The following is a 20864-nucleotide window of genomic DNA, read 5'->3' on the forward strand; positions in this document are numbered from 1 at the left end:
TCGACAACTTGCTGCAATTCTTCAAAGGGAACGGGAAAGTTGTAAAACCGCATCAAGCCTTCATAAGACACAATGTTTCCACTGAACAGATTTATTTATAACACAATATAACAATAATAAATATTTGATTCAGAGCGCGCACGTGACGTCACAGAGCGCGAAGCCGTGGATCTGGTCAATAGAGGACGGTCATGATGAAGAAGAACAATGTTATTTATTTGAGACTAGTTGATATTCTTTAGTAAGCTTACTTATGCGGCTGTTTTAAATAACGATGGATATAATGCATTCGCTCATGTGAAGAGAGTGAAAGTAGGCTACCCTGTGAGAGACCTCTCCACTCACCTTCCTGAGCCCCATAGAGCCCACCCTCCCAAACACTCCCACCGGAGCCAGAAACACGACTCCTGCCCAGCGCTGCCTCAAACACACGCTCAGAGACACTCTTTGTCTCCTTTTCGAGGAGATTTCTGTTAAATTCAGCATGGAGCTCCTGACACATCCAACCAAACCGGTTCCGCTCTAACAAGTGTGAACTCCTGCAAGACAGACTCGCTTCGAGGAAACTGGATCTAAGCGTTTATACAGCCTACGATTGCAGTATTTGTACATACGTGAACTTTTGAGCCTTTAATTTATACAAGTCGCCTTTATCGACTTCAACCATGGCTTTGTGGACGAGAGGACGCGAGCGCAGACTTCCCAACGCCGAGCGTGTTTTCCTAGCGTTGACGCTGATCGCTGAAGGTAAGAACGCAACGCATCGCCCCTGCGCGAGCGTGCACGTCTGCTACCAACTACAACACGTTTGAAGTTCTTGCGTGGGTCAGGAACTTTTTATTTGCATAAATAGTTTAGACGTAGATCTGCATGAAACCATAAACCCAACCGAGGTTTAGTTGCGCGAGACTCGTATCTGGATCGAATCCGGATTTAGAGGAGTTTGATGTGAGTTTGCACAAACTTTCCAGTCATTGTGTAGCAAATGGTAGACTTGAGTGCTTATATATATATATGTACCAATGTGTTACCTCTGAACTGAAGGATACTCATGTTTGTATATGAATGAATCGATCCACGCTCTTTTTCCTGAAATTCGAGAACAGTAAGGAGGCCTGCAAATAACATTTGCATAATAGTCTGTAAAAGGAGACCAAGAAATGAGAAATGGGTCTGTTTTTTTAGCTATACTAGATAGGGTGCATGCAGTGCATGTTTGTAGGCGCCTAAGTGAACTTCATGAGGTAAAAACACGAGCTGAATATCAATTGCATCTACTTAGACTCCTTGAATATTAATTCGACTTGGCTTTGGTCAAGTCAAGTTTATTTATTTAAAAATTCCAGAGGAAAAAAAAGATATGCTAAGTAAATTAAAAGTCAAGGTATGATATGTATATATAAAGTCCACTGTGTGAGATCCTCATCTGTTGAGTTTTACTGGACTCCACAAAGGTTCCTCTGCAGCCTCCTCCAGGAGTGAACAATCACATCTGTGTGGCCTTTAATGATGACATATGCATGTCCTGAGCTGGAGGTTTGGGGAGGTGTAAGATCTTCTCTTTGGAGGACCATTAAAAGTGGTGTTTGCTGTTCTGTGGAGTGACCCATAGCTGAAAGAGTTTTCTGTTTGGATCTCGTGACTAACTGAACCCAGGAGCCGTGGCTACAGGAGTGTTCGTGTGTGTCTTTCCTGAAAAAACAAAACAAGAGGATATGCTTACATGTTTCCAGCGTAATTTGGAACCAGTCAAAGGGAAAGTCATGGCCTTATGGTTAGAGATTCAGACTCGTAATCTAAAGGTTGTGAGTTCGAGTCCTGATCTGGCAGGGATTGTAGGTGGGGGAGTGAATGTACAGTGCTCTCTCCATCCTCAATATCACGACTGAGGTGTCCCCGAGCAAGAACCGAACCACAGTACACTCTCAAAACTAATAGTTTTGAATACGGGTTCTTCACAGTGCTGCCATAGAAGAACCATTTTTGGTTCCCACAGAACCTTTCAGTGATCATTTCCTAAAATAACCATTTTTTTCTACTTCGTGTAAAGGACATTTTAATAATCAACAAAAAACGTTCTAGTATAAAGAACCTTTTGTGGTTTCATGAATGTTTAAGGTTCTTCATGGAACCATTGACAACAAAAAATAACCTTTTTAAGAGTGTAGCAGAAATTCTGTTTGTGATTGTTGGAGATCGCTTTTGTTGTTGTAGGAGTGCGGGACGGCCCCGGGCCCATGGAAGAACTGCAGCATTTGCATGAAGACTTTAAAGATAGAAGGTGGAGGGTAGAGACATTTCACAGGTACTTGAGGGCACATCTCCTATCTTTAATATGCTAATCACAGACAGTCTGGGAAGAAATCTCCCCCGCTGTGCCACGTGAAGGTGTGACTATCAGGGCTGCTCGTGTACTCAGTTATGTTTTAGGTATATCTCAGATGCTGTGTTTCACTGGATTAGATGATTTTACATAACATATCTGATATTCTCGTTTGTTTTGTTGTCCTGATCATATTGTCATAATCATTCACTTCATGGTCTTTTTAAATGTCAGTCTAACAGGAAAAAAAAGGGAAAACAATGTCTCATAAATTATAAATGAGAAGACTTGAGACCTAGTATTGTAATTTTGTCTGTAATTTTGTCTGGACAATAAGATCTTTTACTTTACAATTAAGAATATTTTCTTGCCAATATTCTCTTGAGTTCTTGTTGTAATGCAACAAAATCATCCAGTTTAGATGCAATATGTATTTAAATCAGCCTAGATTAGGGTGAATTCAGTACTTCTAATTATAAACTTATATGTATGCATACTTATCACATTTACAGTTTAAGTAGTAGCCTGTTCAGCTGTTGTTATTGTTTTGTTTACAGCACAGTAACAACAATAATATTTATTTGTGTTAATAAAAAGGTTTAATTGTTATAAAAATAATGCAAAATGCCCTTAAAATATCCTTAATGTCTTTAAAGTGGGCTTTGTTCTCTTTCCGCCAAATGTCTTGTTTTGTGGAGGTGGAGATTGTTTTCAAGGGACCTTTTGTTTTTAAATGAATGATTGATGATGTTTTCTTGTTAAAGCATGTCTGCATACTTAAAGTACACGTCAGGTCAAGATGGCATTGCCACCTGTTGCCAATTATCGAATTAGTTTTTTGTTTTTGAGAGCTATTTTGTTTTATCGAGTGGAAGAGAAGAGCTGAACTCCACACAAGACGATGCTTTTCGCTCTCTAACATTCGGCTGCTGACACTCTGAGAAGACACTCTTCACAGTACAGCGTCTGAGGCTGGTTTTGAATGTAAAACGCCACTATTGTTGAGATCACACAGGTCTTCAAGGAAGTTCACACTTGCTGAGGAGGTGAAGCCTTTTGTGATGTCGCTCATTGTCATTTGTTTGCAAGGTGAAAAAAGATTTTACCAGTTAAAGTTTTTGTTCTCATTCTTTATTATTACTATTTTGCACATTTATAGAATCCTAGTAAAACCATAAACACTATGATATAACACCATTTTTGGTGAGAAGTGCTCCCTGCATCACCTTGAATAAACTCCGTGGAGGCCATGTCAAGCATGTCTCGACTGGTGTGATTCTGATTAAACTTCTCCATATCCCCAGTGTTTGGCGCCCGGCCACAGTGAATCAGATGGGGGCAGCTGACAGCGTGCCTGTTTGATCTCTTTCTTAATTAACTTCTGGAACAGCAGTCTCTGAGATGCCTTAAAGCCGCTCTGAACGGCTGTGATGAAATGCTGAGGTCTCTGCGTAAAAAGCAGGGACACGTTTATCTTGGAGCCGGTTTCAGAAATGTGAGCCGGGCTGGCTTTTATGATAATCTTGCGCTTGTATTCCCATGAGATTAGATAGCTCTGTTTAAAATAAAACAAATTCTGAAAATGAACGAATGTTTGGTAATTATGATTAGAACTGACGCTGGGAAATAAATCGTTTTAGACTTAAAGTTACGAATGTAAAGCTTGTTTTATTTGAGCTGTTGATGAGGTAAGTTTTTTTTTGGTCAAGCTTGGAATGCAAGTTTTTGGATTTTTCTTGGTATTGTTGCACATTTTATTAAATTGTATTCTGTTTACTGGTTTGACATTGCAGAAGTTGAAAAATTGAACGTAGCTTTTCAAGGTCACCAAGTGATTTTATCTCACTCATAGAGATGTTTAAAATGTGAATGAATCTGAAGAAGTGCAAATGAGAATGAATTAATTCTTTACCTGCTGTCTCCATCCGTCCACCCTTTACCCAATCACATCACAGAAGCAGCCGTCTCCTCTGCTGTAAACCATTCGAGTCGAGGGTTTTGCCAAGGCTTAGCCAGGATTCTCCAGTGGTCTGCTAAAGGTTTTCACAAGCTGTTCTTCAAAACCATAATTCCATCATCAGGGAACTTTGTTTGACCAGATGCAATTATCTGCTTGTGACGCATATGTGAAAGTTTCCATAAACCATATACGTAATAAGTTATAAAATTAAAAATGGTTTTCCTGATCCACAGAATATTCACTGCTAGTGTTCTGTGAGTGTGGGTTTGAATTTTGGGTGAAAACAGTCATATTCCATACCAAAATGTAAAAATAAAACACGGAAAAGGAATTACTGCATGTGTTTGCAGCCATTACAATTTCATGCAATTCTATACAGTTTAATACAATATGACAGTTATTTTAGGACAATTAAGCCAGTTTTCATGCAGTAATGCGAAAACATGGTAACACTTTACATTAAAGTTCTATATTAGTGAACTTTAATATGTTATCTAACATTAGCAATGAGCAATACATTTGTTACTGTATTAATCTTTGTTAGCATTAGTTGAAAAAAACAACAACTCTTCACACATTACAAATAACATAATCAGATTACTCTTTCAAGGAACTAATAATGTATTAATTTCACATTTTTAATACAATTTTAGAGTTTTTCAGATAAGTAATGCACTTACTTTTTCCCATTTAATTATTGTGAAAGGGTATTTACAGCTGCCAAAAATATAATTTTTTGTTTCTTTGTTATTAAAAAACAAATAAGCAAGCTCAGCCCAGGTGACAAAAAGTACAGCAAAAGTAACGTAACTCACTTTACATAAAAAAGTAACGAAATAAAGCAGTTACTTTTTCATGAAGTAACGTAATTCGTCCCCTTGGAATTATAAGGTTCTATCTGCATTCCGAGTTGTTTTGAGATATAGAGCTTCAAAGTTTGTGTGTTCCATTCGACTGTGTAGATAGAACCTTATTGTTTTTTTTAAATAAAAAGTCCCATAATGTACACAACATAAAAAAATCTATCACATAATGTAAATACGTTGACACAGAATAAGAATATGTGAATAACTCAATTTTGACAAAAATGTCAGATAGAACCTTATAATTCCAAATGGACGAATAATGTAATGCATTACTTGTTAAAGTAACTTTGCCCAGTACTGTGTTTGGGTGTGTGTGTGTGCGCGTGTGTCTATATGTTATTTTTTATTTTAGTGCTCACATCAGGTTTTAGGCTAGAAGATGAATGGAGGGGTTTGAGTGTGTGTGAAGTGGACTGGTGAATTCTGGCGAGCTCTTGGGAGCGCGGGTAGTTCTTGTTAGTTTTGATAGGAGAATGAGAGTGATTACAAGAAGTGCATGTGCTTTACGTTACATTGGCTGGCCCTTCCCCCATTCTGTATTTAGCTGCATTCCCCTCCTTCCCCACAATGCCGCCCAGATGATATTTAATGAGAAAAATGTGTGTGTATTCCTCAGATGGTACCGTGTGCTGCTTACTCCCCTCTTATACACAGGAGCAAATCTTCAAATCAATAATGAATGGGACTTCAGGCTCATTTAGTTCATGTTTAATCCAGAAGTTTGTTTAATTTGACATTCAGAACGGGAAACATTTTCTTTCATCCTCTAGCTCTGGAGTTTTGGTTTATTTTACCGTTTCGCTGTTTGTTGTATTGTGTCTTGTGTGATAAACCAGATCTGTTTGTATTAGGGCTCCATGGCGTCTCCTGAATCACTCGTCAAACGCTCCTGTTGTTTAGAGTTTGAGAGCAACACTGCAAGTGTGTGAATGTCTCCTCGTGCTCCTGTAATGTCAGAGAGTGGCTAATGGCGTCATGTTCACTGTCTCATACTGCAAACACGTGGAGGTCACAGGAGGCTGCGGGACGTCCTGTAGAATCTGACCCCCAGGACAGGACCACATTCCCTGAACAAATGCTTAGTCATGAACTTGGACTCAAATTAAACACACATGTTCTTCCTTCTTATCTTGGTGCATTAGATTATTGATGTGGACTGACTTCTGTTTTAATGCTAGGATTTGTGCAACAAAAACAGAGTCTAATTTTTCAGGATAATTTTCCAGCCTAACAGTTTAACAGGCTGCTTCTGCACCTTTAAGACTTCTAAATGTAAATGGCCTACATTCTATTGGTTAAACCTCTTGACAGGCTTACTAACAGACTTGTTGGGTCTGATATAGCCTAGTTGGCACTGCCCCATAATTTTGTCTGTATCTATTTATTTATAAAAAAAATTGTGGAACTACCCACTTTTGGGCGTTTTTGCACCGATTTTAGTACCAGACTGCCTTTTTCAAGAAACAAATTAGCTCCTACTCCGGAGTAGACATGTGCTGGTATTCGGTAATGCAATATATCACGGTAATGAATATGCACGATATTGTTATCGTGGGCACTTCTAAATACCGTGAATAATTATATATTATAAATTATTCCGAATTTGGAATGCATTTTAAGAATAATATTCTCATCAAGTGGTCAAAATGCACAACAACTGTATGCTGCTTGAAAGACACATGCGCTCTGATGTAAACAAGCGGGCATGAGAAGCACATGGTGGAACACGTGAGAGACGCATTGAATAAAGCACATTCACTCTCGGAAAGCAGACGGCGCTAAACTACAGAAAATTCAGCCCTTACCCTGGAAACCCCATAAATAAAGCAGCTGCACTACTTTCTAAACATATTTAAATAATAATAATAATTTAAATAATAAATAATAATAATAATTTTAGCCATTCAGATTTTGTGGATTTGCTATGGTGTTCATCACAGCACCAAATACTTAAAGGGGTGGTTCGGGATTTTTGACATCAGACCTCATTTTTAGGTCAGCCTGGTTGTTATTCATCAGTGGAGACATTTTTTTTTTTAATTATCCAGTCCTTATATTTGGATAGTTGGCTGATGCTAGGCTAGCGCGAGTCAATGGGTATATGTTAGCCAGCCATTAAAAACCGTTTTACCCCCTCCACAGTGCACCAAACGCAAATCAATTATAACACTAGACTATCGATGCAAATGTCCGTTGAGAGAATAATGTTAGAAATCAAACTTACCTTTCATCTCAATGATCCTAAAGGAACTAGTTTCTCAGCCGCTGCGGAATTTTACTTTGCTCCGGTTAGTAATGCGGCAAAAAGTAAACACAGAACAGAAGCGCACTACAGTCGTTACATCCAGCTAACCGGCTCACTCGGTTGCCTAGGTAATCAATATCACTCCGCTGCTGCTGTCGACAAGGCTTATGATTACAGGGAACAAATTATAACTAATGCAATGTGATGAAAGGTAAGTTTGATTTCTAACATTATTCTATCAACGGACATTTGCATCGATAGTCTAGTGTTATAATTGATTTGCGTTTGGTGCACTGTGGAGCGGGTAAAACGGTTTTTAATGGCTGGCTAACATATACCCATTGACTCGCGCTAGCCTAGCATCGGCTGTCTATCCAAATATAAAGACTGGATAATTAAAAAAAAAAAAAATGTCTCCACTGATGAATAACAACCAGGCTGACTTAAAAATGAGGTCCGATGTCAAAAATCCCGAACCACCCCTTTAAATATTTAGACTAAATAGGCTATTTATTTTAATCTAGACTACAACATGCCCTAGATATTGTTTGAAAGTGTTTTGATTCTTTATTGTCCATTCACACCTTACATTAGGGCTTCATCAGTTAACATTAGTTAATTCATTATTTAACATAAACTGCCAATGAAAAAATCTTCTGAACATTCATTCATCTTAGGTATTCCAATATTTAATAACACATTGTTAAAATTGAAAGTTGCAACTGTGTTATTTAATGAGTTAACATGAACCAAGATTTAGTATTTAAGTATATGTTTAACAAAGATTAATAAGTTCTGTTGCAAATATAAGGACATTTTAAGGGCAAATGTATGAGCTATTGCTCAATGTGAATGTTAATGCATTAACTAAGGTCAACTAATAAGGTCTTGATACCGATTGGTCTTTATAGTTCTTTTGCAATTTAATATGTGTAAAACTTAACTTTATATCTGTATTGCTTTATTGTATTTATATGTTCAGTTATTTTTGTAAAAGAAGTCAAGTCAAGTCACCTTTATTTATATAGCGCTTTAAACAAAATACATTGCGTCAAAGCAACTGAACAACATTCATTAGGAAAACAGTGTCAATAATGCAAAATGACAGTTAAAGGCAGTTCATCATTGAATTCAGTGATGTCATCTCTGTTCAGTTTAAATAGTGTCTGTGCATTTATTTGCAATCAAGTCAACGATATCGCTGTAGATGAAGTGTCCCCAACTAAGCAAGCCAGAGGCGACAGCGGCAAGGAACCGAAACTCCATCGGTGACAGAATGGAGAAAAAAACCTTGGGAGAAACCAGGCTCAGTTGGGGGGCCAGTTCTCCTCTGACCGGACGAAACCAGTAGTTCAATTCCAGGCTGCAGCAAAGTCAAATTGTGCAGAAGAATCATCTGTTTCCTGTGGTCTTGTCCTGGTGCTCCTCTGAGACAAGGTCTTTACAGGGGATCTGTATCTGGGGCTCTAGTTGTCCTGGTCTCCGCTGTCTTTCAGGGATGTAGAGGTCCTTTCTAGGTGCTGATCCACCATCTGGTCTGGATACGTACTGGATCCGGGTGACTGCAGTGACCCTCTGATCTGGACACAGACTGGATCTATCTATCTATCTATCTATCTATCTATCTATCTATTCGTCCATCTAAAGGTATAAAGAAAATGTTATTGGTTTTTACGTGATGTACTTTAAATATTAGATTTGTTTTCCTCTTTCTTTATTATGGACATCTTTATTTGCCATTGAGCCTTCAGAATACAGGCTACTCCACGAGTTGTCTACACAATGCCTATAAACGTGGTGTTTGTTATTTCCAGGGCTCTGCTGGTTTGAACCCCGGCGATCCCCCCTCAAGCTCACCACCCATCATCACTCATGTAAACACAGAGGAGCCTGAGCTTTTCTTCTGCATGTGAAGCCACTGGCCCTGCTAATGATGGAAGGTGTTGGGTTTCCACAACTGTGGAGGCTCAGTTTGACCTTTCAGACCTCCCTGTGAATAGCAGTGAACAGTGAATGGAGCACAATACAAACTGTGTCACGGATTTCACGCTCCAAACGCTGTCACTGTCCTCAAATCATAATGAAAAAGAAAGACCTCATTAAAAGAATTAAAATCTGGACCGTTCTTGACCATTAGTTGCAGTTTGGCACAATATTTTAAGTGTTTTAACAATTCATTCAATGCTTATGAATATTTTAAATAAATTGTCCACCAAAAGTCCAAAACTTTTTTTTAATTAAGATTTGAATTTAAAAGATTTGAAAATTTGAATGTAAGATGTAAGGCAAAATTTCCATCATTGATCTGTTCTGAGAAAATTTGTCTTATTGTCTTGACTTGAAATCCCATTTAAACTCTTTTAATATAAGCACTCTTAATATAGTTTGTCCAGTAAATAATTGCACATAAGCAAATTTCTGTTGTGACACTCCCTCAATACCAAATGGGCATGATGTGTGCTAATGCTCTGAAATCTAATTCCTCTGTGGTCCCTTCCGGCTGTTTGGTGAACCCCACCCAGTCCTTCAGCCAGCACTGCTCCTCCATCTGGTTGCATGTTATGATCCTAACAGTGGCACCTGTTGAGCCGCGTCAGGGGACTATATGACGACTGTGATACGAGAACAGCTGCAAAAACAGCTTCCTTCCTGCATGAAATGAGTCTTCCTCCTATTCAATTGATGATGGAGCATCTTGCAGATCTCCATGCTTTGGGGTCAAAGGAGGGACGTTTTAGGGCTAACAGGCATTTTTATTTGTTTATTAGATGTTATTTGGCCATTATTTGAGGCATAACTATCAGCTAGTGGCAGTTTCTAAATCTTCTGACCACAGATGCATGATTATTCATTAAAAGATAAAACCTTTCAAAAGTAATTGGCGCTTCAAATTCGGTTTGTGTTGATTGCATTGTTTCACAATGTTGTTTTCAAAGGTGGCGACAAGTGACTATTAAAAAGTGTTCATTCATTCAAGAGATTTGTCGAAAGCACTGCTTTATTCAGTAATGAGACAAGTGAAGTATTTGAGAATGAGACATTGAATCATTCATTCAAATTAAGTAAACATTTTTAAATAGTCTGCAGCGATTAAGATTTATATATATATGACTATTGTTGGCACGGGAGAATCGTTATCTCTATTTGAAACAAAAATCCTGATTCTCAATTTATCCAGAATGACAGTATTCAATGTTTTGGCAAATTGGTTGCGAATTTATCGATTGTCATATGTTTTCATTCAGTCAGTTTATGGCTTACAGAGGCTTAAGTTTAGGGGTGAGGTGCACCTTTATTATTAGCTTTATCAAATCATATAAATTCATATGAAGTCACCAACTTGTTAAATAGGGTGTTTTCTCTTGGGATTTGGATAGGGCACAATTCATGCTGTTATCAGATATTAAGTAACATTTGATGTAAAATAAATATTCTTATATTACTATCACTTATTATTTCATCAGTGTTATGTTGACTATTGTTGGCATCGTCCACTGACAAACATTTTGCTCAATTGCATGTCATTTTATTTTACGTCTAATGGGGTGTTGACATTTCACCAAACTTTCACAATGAAAGTCATGTCACATTGTAGGTCATTTCAATCAGTAGTTTAGCAGATTTCCTGAATAGTTCAAGCTGCTCATGCAAACTCACTGCTTTGTTTTCTGTTTATGTGGCTACAATGAAGCCTTTTTGGTACAAAATCCTGCTTCACGCAACTGTATATAATATGTGAATTATATGAGTATGTGACCATTGCATCTCAAAACTAGCGAAAAACTCTAAAACATTATTTCATGAATTTTAAGTGTCCATTTCCTTCCCCTGTTATTTTTCGTGGACTGACCCTCAGCGCTCACGTTTTCCAAACGGGCCGTTCTCATGGTTTCAGATCAGATTAACAACCCAATTAAAGGGCTTGTGTTTTTAGAGGACAGGTGGAGTTCATCAGGTGGCTCTCTTCATGTGTCGCTCCTCTACTTTACTGTCTCAACATCTGTGGGTGGCATGTCTAAAATTACAGTACGGTCTGAGTCCACCACCCAAATGGGCTTTGTTTCATATGTAGGACTTATAAATCAACGGCTCTTTCAAACTCATCCTCCCTAGCATACCCGCTGTGCTTTTAGATGTACCTTACGTAATCAGATTCCAAAGTCAAGTACTCGTTATTAGATTATATTACATTTATAATGTTTAGAGTCAAATTAAAGTTCATTTTTATGGATTACATGATTACATATTTCTCCTTGCTTTTTTATATTATTATGGTACATTTATTAGTAAGTTTAATCAAAAAAGTAGTCAGAATGCATGACCTAAATTGAATATGGATTGCATTACTAACTACAGTTTTCATCATGTAATCTGTAGTCAGTAATGGATTTCAGTTTGTAAGGAATACCCAGCGTTGAGACAGAATTGGAGTCTAGAATGGAAATTCGGCTCTCTGGAGTACTTTATTGTGATCAGAAAATGGCAGCGTTCGGCTGAACTGTGGAACGGTGTTTATTTAGTGTTGATGACTGTACATTATCCCTCACTTGTTTAATTGGAAAAGCCGTGATGACTCTGATACAGGCTGATTAGTGGTTTTCTGATTTTCCAGCGGCATAGTTATTGGAGTTCGACCGCAGAAGCGACTTATATAAAGTTCAGCTCCGAGATGATCGCCTAGCATCAAAGGCCCATTGTGAAGGTGGTGAGCTTGGTCCTCACAAAAATTAACCATGGTTTTAATATAGTAAAGGTGTAGTTTTACTACAGACACCATGGTTACGCTGTGGTTAGTGTGCAAAACCATGGTTCATTTGTGGTTGCCATGGTTTAACTACAGTTACCATTTTTTCAGTTTTATTTGTAGTAATAAAGCACTATTTGTGCTTGCGAGGATGACTGACATTTGCTGAGATTTTGGTTCTTAAGGTAGTGTATTTTTTATGTCTACAAAGTTGTCAGAAACTGACTGTTGCTGCCGAATGTCTAGGTCCATCCAGCATCTTGAGGTTTGCGTGTTGAAGGAAGCCAGTTTGAACAGAGTTTGATAGTGTTGGAGCACAACCCGTGCTCTTTGGAGAGGTTTTGTGAGCAAGCCTAGTATGTACATAAAGTTTGTTCTTCAACCAATCAGGTTCCTCTCTTGGTTCTCTCCTGGCTTGTTAGTTGTAGAGATGGCATGAATGCAATCTTTGTCCCAAAAAATTCAAATTCCTCCACAGGAATCCAGGAAGTGGAGAGCAGCTTCAGCCAGGTTAGCACTCCTGCCCCAAAACATCCTGTTCTCATCAGGGCCAATGAAAGTCATATGAATATTGGGGTTTTGGCTTTTGAGAACTTAAATAATTGTTAGCAAATAAACACAACATGGATAAATGGTTTCATTTAAAACACTGGACACCCTTATGTGGACATGAATTGATGCTTATTACAAATAATGTATTTTGATGAGAGTGTTGTTTTTATAATAAATTGTCCATTTTTGGCATGTAACCTCTCTCCTCGAGTGTCTTCTGTCCCATTTTTGTTTGGCTGATTTGATTATTTGCGCTTACCTGAACAATGAAGTGCTCTAGGTTCCATTTGCCGTCCTTTACCAGAGAATGTCAGAATTGTGCACAGATCCTGTTTGTGAATTAAACCTCTCTGCAATCATTGTGCTTTAGGTTTGGTCACTGTCTGCACTCCCATTGGTATTTTATGCCTCAATAAATATCAATGCTTATTTGCATAAATTTGCGCTAAAGTTTAAGCTTAAGTAACAGTAAAAATATATATTTTACAAATTGTCAGAATGATTTTATGAGTCAAGTAGGGCTGCATGATTTGGCCCAAAAATTATATACCAGGTATTGTGTCATAAATATTATGCTTTATACGGTGATTATAATATTTTTGCTTAGATATTGAGAAGGTTTTTTTTTTTTTTTTATCACAAAATAACAAGTGGTCCCTTTTGTCTCCTAATTAATTACTGTTGTTTTTGGACCCTAATCAACCTTGATATTATATAATAATAATACTAATATAAAAGTTTAGGTTTTACTATTTTCCGGTACACTAGTAATCATAAGCTGACTTTGATTAAATGTTCAGAAATTTAAATTTGTTGAAATTTAAGTAATTTTGTTGTGCATTTGTCATTAGTGTCAGTTTTAGTTTCATTTTAGTACATTTTAGAACTAAATGAAATAAAACAATAATAATCATTACTTTTTATTTCTTTTTTTTACATTTTAATATATTTCAGTTAACTATAATAACCCAGCATAGACACAGTGTGAGTCTCTTGGGGTTTGAACTGTAGATATTTTCCCATCGTTTTAACCATGCACTTGTACTGTAATCTACATTTGGAGTTTTTTTATCCTGCGTTATTTAAAACTTTTGATTGTGGCCGGTCACGGTCAGTGGGATTGTGTAGTGATGGTCAGCGCAGCTGTGTGGTTGGTGTTGAGTGGTGACTTAATTCTGCCTTATGGTCATACAAGAGCTAACGGACAAGGTCTTCTGGTCACGCAGAGCCGCAGATAGATTGTTTCTCTGACCAAGCCTGAGATGGGGAAATGCGCATAAGGAGAGATATACATCTGTGTTTATTTGTGTTAGTGGTTTGTTTCCCTGTGTATTGGTGAGGCTTTGTGGCAGGACTGAGCTGCTACAGATGGAGGAACACATCAGTGCCTGGCTGTAGGCTACTTTGCTGTGGCCTTCAGTTTGTAAAAGTAAACAACAGTTTATTTAAAAAAAAAAAAAAAAAGTATTGGAGTGGATGGAATGAGAGGTTGCGAAGGAATGAATTTTAAAACGCAGTTCATTAGAAAAAAAGCATAGCCTTAAACATGACATCTAAACAAAAGGCTTCTCCAGTGAATTCTTTGAAACCTTCAAGTACACTTACCCCATAGGCTTCAACTGTAACTGAGGGACAAGATGAAATCATCTATTGTAATGAAGGTCTTGAATGTTGTCCATAGAGATGAACTTGCATTGAGTTCAGGATATTTCTGTAATGCTGTAGTAGTATGGTCGTTCTCCACAATGCTAGTAAATGTCAGCTGTTATGTATAATGTCTGGAGAAGCTAACAGATTTTGCTGTTTAAGGACAATAGAGATCTCATAGTGTCAGGCTCATGGAGAAAGTAAGAAGATCTTGTATCCTGGAGACATGCTTGTACAGACATGCTTCTGACCTCAGAATACAGACGTAATGACTGCTGTCTGCATGTGGAGAAACAATGAGACCGTTTACATATAGTATTTGGTGATTAGCTTTTGTCAAGAGTTCTGTGGGTGTGCATTCTTTGCCGGCGTAATCATAACCACATAAAAAAACACAAAAGATTTCTTAGCCATTGGTAAAGACTACAAATATTTGTCTTATAATGTTTGGTGTCTGTCACTCATTCCAAATTAAATGACAAAAATTGTTAGTAATATAATCCATTGCATTACATATTTTAGGTTATATAAGCAGACTACTTTTTAAATAGTTTTGACAAAACTCAATCACACTTAGTCACACTGATTGAAATATGATAATCTTGTATGAAAGTGATATAAAAATACAAAGAGCAAGAAAATCCATTCGCAGTTATTAACACCATAAAGTACATTAAAAACTTGGGTTCATTAAGGAACTGCAGTGGGTTTGTAAGTTTAATGAAATGCTAACAATTAAACCATAAAAATATCAAATTAAAGTAAATCATTTAAGAAACAACAATCAAAATAAAACACTTAGTAAAAAAACTGAACTATTTGTTTACCTGCATGTCATGTGTTACTTAATTATTAACTTCTTACCTTAAAATCTCAGGGGTGCTTAATCTGATGACGTAATCCATGTAATCAGTCACTACCCAGCTCTGCTGATGGGAGAGGAACCTAAGGGGGTGGCAAGACACAGAGTATGCTGACCATGTAAAACTGTGCAACATTTTGAATATCATTAATGAGATGAAGTAGGCTACACCTTGACCTGAAGATCAATGTATGACCAGGTCTCAAGCATAACTTACTGACACAGGTGCAGGTGGAGATGACAGGCACACAAGACAGCAGCAGATGAATGTCAAAAACTGGGTTTAATAGGCTGATGTGACATTGACATCATGTCAAAGTGAATTAAAGACAAGTTATCTTGGTCCTGACAGGTGCAACCTTTCTTTACCTCCTCAAACATTCAGCTACACTCATGAAATAGCTCTTTATGGGTCAAACCTCAGTCACTGATATCAGCTGTCTATTGAGCGTGTTTCACTCTGCTCTGTGGGGAATCTGGGCTTCATTTCCCATTCCCAGTGCATGCTGGTTCTCTCCCAGCACGAGCTGTGCTCTCTGGAGTGGGACTGACTACTGTCTGTCTGCCTGAATGGACAGTCTTCAGAGCTTCGCTCCGGGGGGTAGAAAATGGGCAGAGGCACCAAAGATTGGACCCTGTAGATGCCTGTCATTCACAAGGCCGCCTCTTTCATGTTTAGATGTTAAAGTTGGCACGCTGGAATGCTGTTTTTACAGGAGTGATATAAAACGATCAATTGTGTTTGAAGATTTTTTCTGGTGTATCAGTTTTTGTCAGCAAGCAAGCATGAACCTTAGTATTGTTCACAAATGTCTCCCTGACTAAACCAATCAGTTGCATCTGATTTTATATAACCCAGGAACTGGGTACTCTTTTTGTTATATAAGCTATGTGTTCAATGTACTTCTGAACAGCCAACTTTGTTGATTGATTCTGTAGTAAGTTGTTTGGCCTCTGAAAGGTTTCATTCAATTATATTGCTAGTGTTCCTGTAGCTCAATTGGTAGCTACCTTCGCTATCAAGCGCAAGGTTGGGGGTTAGATTCCCCGGGAACACATGATAATTAAAAATTGATAGCCTGAATGCACTGTAAGACGCTTTGGATAAAAGCGTCTGCTAAATGCATTAATTTAATTTAGTCCTGCAACTGATCAGCCTCAATATAGCCAACTATTTGTTTGTGATAGGCCTGGGCAACATTTTTATAAAAAAAAATACCATAATATCCGACTACGTCATCCAAAAACTGCATTCCCCCTCTAAAAACACATTATCAACCTAATAGCAACATCCTGGCAACCTTCAACATCATCATGCAAGCACATAGGAACTTCCTACACAAGCTCTCATTAGCAACTCATTAGAACATCCTACCAATCCACACTATGAAATAATGTTGTCCAAATGAATTAAGGTAATGTTAAATGTTAAAGCCCACTTTTTGCACTCTTGGTCCATGATGTATGTTCATACAGGTATTCATGTACTCGTCTTGCATGCTTTCCTTCAGTAAACTGTATTTCAGTAGAATACAATTCAGGTCTTTTTTCATGCTATAGCCACACTTTGATCTAAAGAAGCCAGTGCCAATAGTTTTACTCAAATACATAATGGTCTAGTTTATTGTTTGGGTCTGAGAGACTGGTCAGCGATAAAAGGTCAATTTCTCGTCTCGTCTAGTCCAGCTGGGTCTGTCTGTCTGAAGCACACCTGGGCATCTGGCCTTGAAGTTGGATGGAAACAAAGAACGAACTGAGAGTCTGAGGGAGGCGTGAGGGGGTGTTCTGCTTTTTCTCAAAGCTACATTCCTTGACCTGCATTTCAGCATTTTACTAATCAAGATCACAAGTTGTCCGTCTGGACCTGTAAGCGCTGGCACTGATCTACTAGATTAGATCTTTAGGTTATCTTTCCTCATGTCTGTGCTTTTTCTTCTCCTAATAGTGATCCTAGTGCAAGCTGCCTCATTCTCTTTCACCAAGGAGCCAAAATCCCAAGATGCCTTGCATGGGCGCAGTGCAATTCTGCGGTGTGAAGTAAATGACCCTCAAGGTGTCATCTACTCCTGGAAACACAACGGTGAGAAGGTCACTAATTCAGAGAGACGATTCCTGGAAGGAAGCAACCTGAAATTCACCGCCATTGACCGAACGCTTGACTCAGGACACTTCCAGTGCTTTGCCTCAAAGAACAGCACTGGTGAAGAATACCACACTGGCGAGGCCTCATTCAACATCAAATGTGAGTGTACGCTCAAAATTTCCACTCTTTTTGAGTCTGAACAAGTCAAACTCCCGGTGTTTGCTAGAGGTTGACCAATATGGGTTTTTCACTGGCCGATTCCGATGCCGATATTTAGAAATCAGGGCAAAACAATATAAAAATATAAAAATGCATTTAATTTTGAAGCGTGAAGCACTCATTTTATTCAACGAAATATAAACCTTTTGGAAAATCTATTTGTGGCAGTCAGTTTTGATATAGTGATGAGCCGTCACAAATAACTTGATGTATAGGAAACACCGGACACTGCTATAAGTCAAATGGCCATAGTGATAACAAAAATAAAAGGTTTCACACATATTACTCCTAACTGCTTAAGTGAAAACATTGTGGAGGATATTGTCAGACCTACACACACATTTCATAAGGAAAGTTAACATGCATGTTATAATCAGCTCAGAAGTTTTGTCTGAATTGAGCGTGTTTCTACGTTCACTTGCAAATGACTTGTTGCACCTATGAATATGATAACTTTCCGGCATCAATTGTAATAGGGTAAAATGTAATTCCACTTTCGAAATGGGCTGTGTTGCCTTTGCCATTAGCTGAAGCTATGTGTGAACAAGACTGCTGCAGAGTGTGAGCTGCTCCGTCTCACACAGCATCAGAGGGAGTACCGCAACAACGCTTAGCTGCCCGCCGGTGCACCTGCCTATAAATCGGCCTAATTTGCAGCACAATCGGTCAATGCAGATTTATTAAAAAATGCCAAAAATTGTCTGATTAATTGGCTGGCTGATCAATCGGTCAACCTCTAGTGTTTGCTGCTTCTGGTGTGTAATACATGTGAACCATTTGCCCTTCCTAACCAACTTACTTTACCCCCATTGCGACTACAGCAAGCTAAACAACGCCCGCGTGAGAGAAGGTTATTTTGAGCCAGCAGTGGAAGCCAGACAAAGCACTCCTTTCTGCCCAATGCCAAGATTAATTGGTTGAAATGCAGTGTCCGGCTGCTTGTGTCAGATAACAAGTAAGGTCAGCTGAACCGAGAGGCCTATTTTTGCGGTGGGCACAAAGCATGACCAGATTGTGAATGGGGGAGTTTGTTTTTGACAATGAGCACAGAGGGTTTCGACAAGGGGTTTCAGCCATCTCCTGATCATCAAACTGTTAGTCTTTAACATGTCTGTCTTACAGGGTTAGAAAGTGGCATGGTGAGTCTGAAGAGTCCAGAATCAGAGGCAGAGATCCAGAGCTCCTCTCAAGTGGTACTACGGTGCAACATAGACGGACACCCACGGTGAGGAATCGCATGTCTGATTCCTAGCCTTCGAGAAGAAGCATGCTATGGATTGGGTGCATTTAGCTACACCAGCTCATTTTCACTTCATTGAATTTCACAGTTCATAATGCAGAGCACCTTGTGTTCTTGTCATGAAGGTCAAGGTATACTTCACATTTCAGATATTGCTCTGTCTGTCACAAAATAGTATACTCTAGATCAGTGGTGTCCAATCCTTCTCCACGGTGGCCCACGTGCTGGAGATTTCAGCTCCAGCCAGCTCCAACACACTAGTCTGGAAGATCCTAGTGAGCCTGAAGACCTTAATTAGCTGGTTCAGGACAGTGGCCCTCCAGAAACAGGTTTGGACACCCAAGCTCTAGATGGATACCTAATGGACCTTTTTGCTTTTGTCTGTGGACAAGTATGGGGTGCTTTTGGACTATGCACTAGGAAATCAGTGGACTATGCTGATGTCTGTGCCAAAGTGAAATGTGAACAATGGAATTACACTTTCTGTTTAAGGCACGGGTGCCCAACTCTGCTCCTGAATGGTCACTATACTGCAAAGTTCAGATCCAGTCCTAATTAAACATATATGAATGAGCTAATCAAGTCATTCCAGATTACTAGAAACTTCCAGGCTGGTGCGTTGGGGGGGCAGGTTGCAAATAAATTCTGCAGGACAGTGGCTCTCCACGAGCAGGTTTTGACACCTTTTGCTTAAGGGCTATGTAATTTTAATCTAGCTACCCTAATAACAACACATACACTTGCAATGCGTTGAACAAACACTCACATCTGCCATATCCCGAATACCTCTAATATTCCCAAATTCTGTGCTTACATACTTATTCATATAGCAATGATTTTTGACAACGTACCAACAAATTGTATGGAGAAAGGGATTGTGATCATCTTTGCATTGATTTGCAATCCACTTGTGGCTTTTTTTCCCCCTCACAGATTCATTGGTTGTTGGTCATTGTTGCTGTACCTTTCTTGATGGAGACTGCAAGTTAGAAATTAATCAGAGCATCTTTGACTAATTGGAGCACACTATAATCTAGAGATTTATATAATCTTAAGTAGCCAACCCTACCTTCCTGAAGTCTTCAGTTCCAACTCTGCCCCATCACACCTTCCTGTTATTTTCAAGTAACCCTTAGCACCTTGATTAGCTAGTTCAGGTGTGTTTGATTAGGGTTAACCAACTAAACCAGCGGTGGGCAACTCTGGCCCCTTCGAGATCTACTGTCCTGCAGAGTTCAGCTCCAACCCTAATCAAACACACCTGATCCAGCTAATCAAGGTTTTCAGGATCACTAGAAAGTTACAGGTAGGTGAGTTTGATCACAGTTGGAGGAAAACTCTGCAGGAAAGTGGACCGTGAGGGCCCTGAGCTAAACTCTGCAGGCCCCTGATCTAAAGAAACCTTTTTTATACAGTTTTCTCTGCTATAGTAACCCTGCTCTTGACTCTACAGGCCATCCAGTCACTGGCACAAAGATGGAACACCACTATCAGAGAAGAACTACAAAATCAACAACAAAGACAGAACGCTTACACTGCCAAATGCCAGTCCTGACAACAACGGGGTCTACTACTGCTGTGCCAAAAATACTGTTGGCAGTGTCTGCAGCAGTGACAACTTCACCCTCAACATCATAGGTTTGTGTGTTTGTACTATTGTGTTTCTTTGATAATCAAGTTTTATGTTCCTGTTACGTAGTACATGGTCTCGATCTCTCTGTAGATAAGAGTTTCCCTCAACCGGTGGTGAAGCCAGAAGATTTGGTTGTAATGAGGAACGAAGAAGCACTTTTCCACTGTCAGTTCACGGCTGAACCACAGCCTACCGTTGAGTGGTACTATGAGAACGAGCTGGTGGTCAACAAGAGCCGGTACTACACTTTAATTCAGTTCGAGTGTAATTAGAAGAAATGTGTGCACTTCTTTATAAAGTTCAAAAGAGTTTAATTTGTGCAATTTGAATATTGCAACGTTAGAACCGTGTGACTTAACTGAGGACAGAACAGTTGGATTTTGGAAGTAAAAATCCCATTCATTTGCTCTATCAGAAATGTATCTTTTAGTGACAAATTAATTTAAAGTTTGTTTAACCTGCAAATTAGCACACATTTTACCATTGACCT

At 38.8% G+C, this 20864-nt stretch overlaps 1 protein-coding gene across 1 annotated transcript in view; it reads left to right on the forward strand.

The window, feature by feature from the left end:
* Nucleotides 1-371: 371 nt before the first annotated feature.
* The window catches only part of LOC132131511 (inactive tyrosine-protein kinase 7-like), a 40930-nt gene continuing 20437 nt past the window's right edge, over nucleotides 372-20864 (forward strand). The window contains exons 1-5 of the mRNA XM_059543554.1: nucleotides 372-747; nucleotides 17145-17441; nucleotides 18624-18726; nucleotides 20195-20379; nucleotides 20465-20612. Coding sequence (XP_059399537.1) covers nucleotides 666-747; nucleotides 17145-17441; nucleotides 18624-18726; nucleotides 20195-20379; nucleotides 20465-20612 — 815 coding nt within the window. The 5' untranslated portion in view covers nucleotides 372-665. The remainder of the gene's footprint in view (nucleotides 748-17144; nucleotides 17442-18623; nucleotides 18727-20194; nucleotides 20380-20464; nucleotides 20613-20864) is intronic.

Source organism: Carassius carassius, chromosome 48 (assembly GCF_963082965.1).
Source record: "Carassius carassius chromosome 48, fCarCar2.1, whole genome shotgun sequence".
NCBI lineage: Eukaryota > Metazoa > Chordata > Actinopteri > Cypriniformes > Cyprinidae > Carassius > Carassius carassius.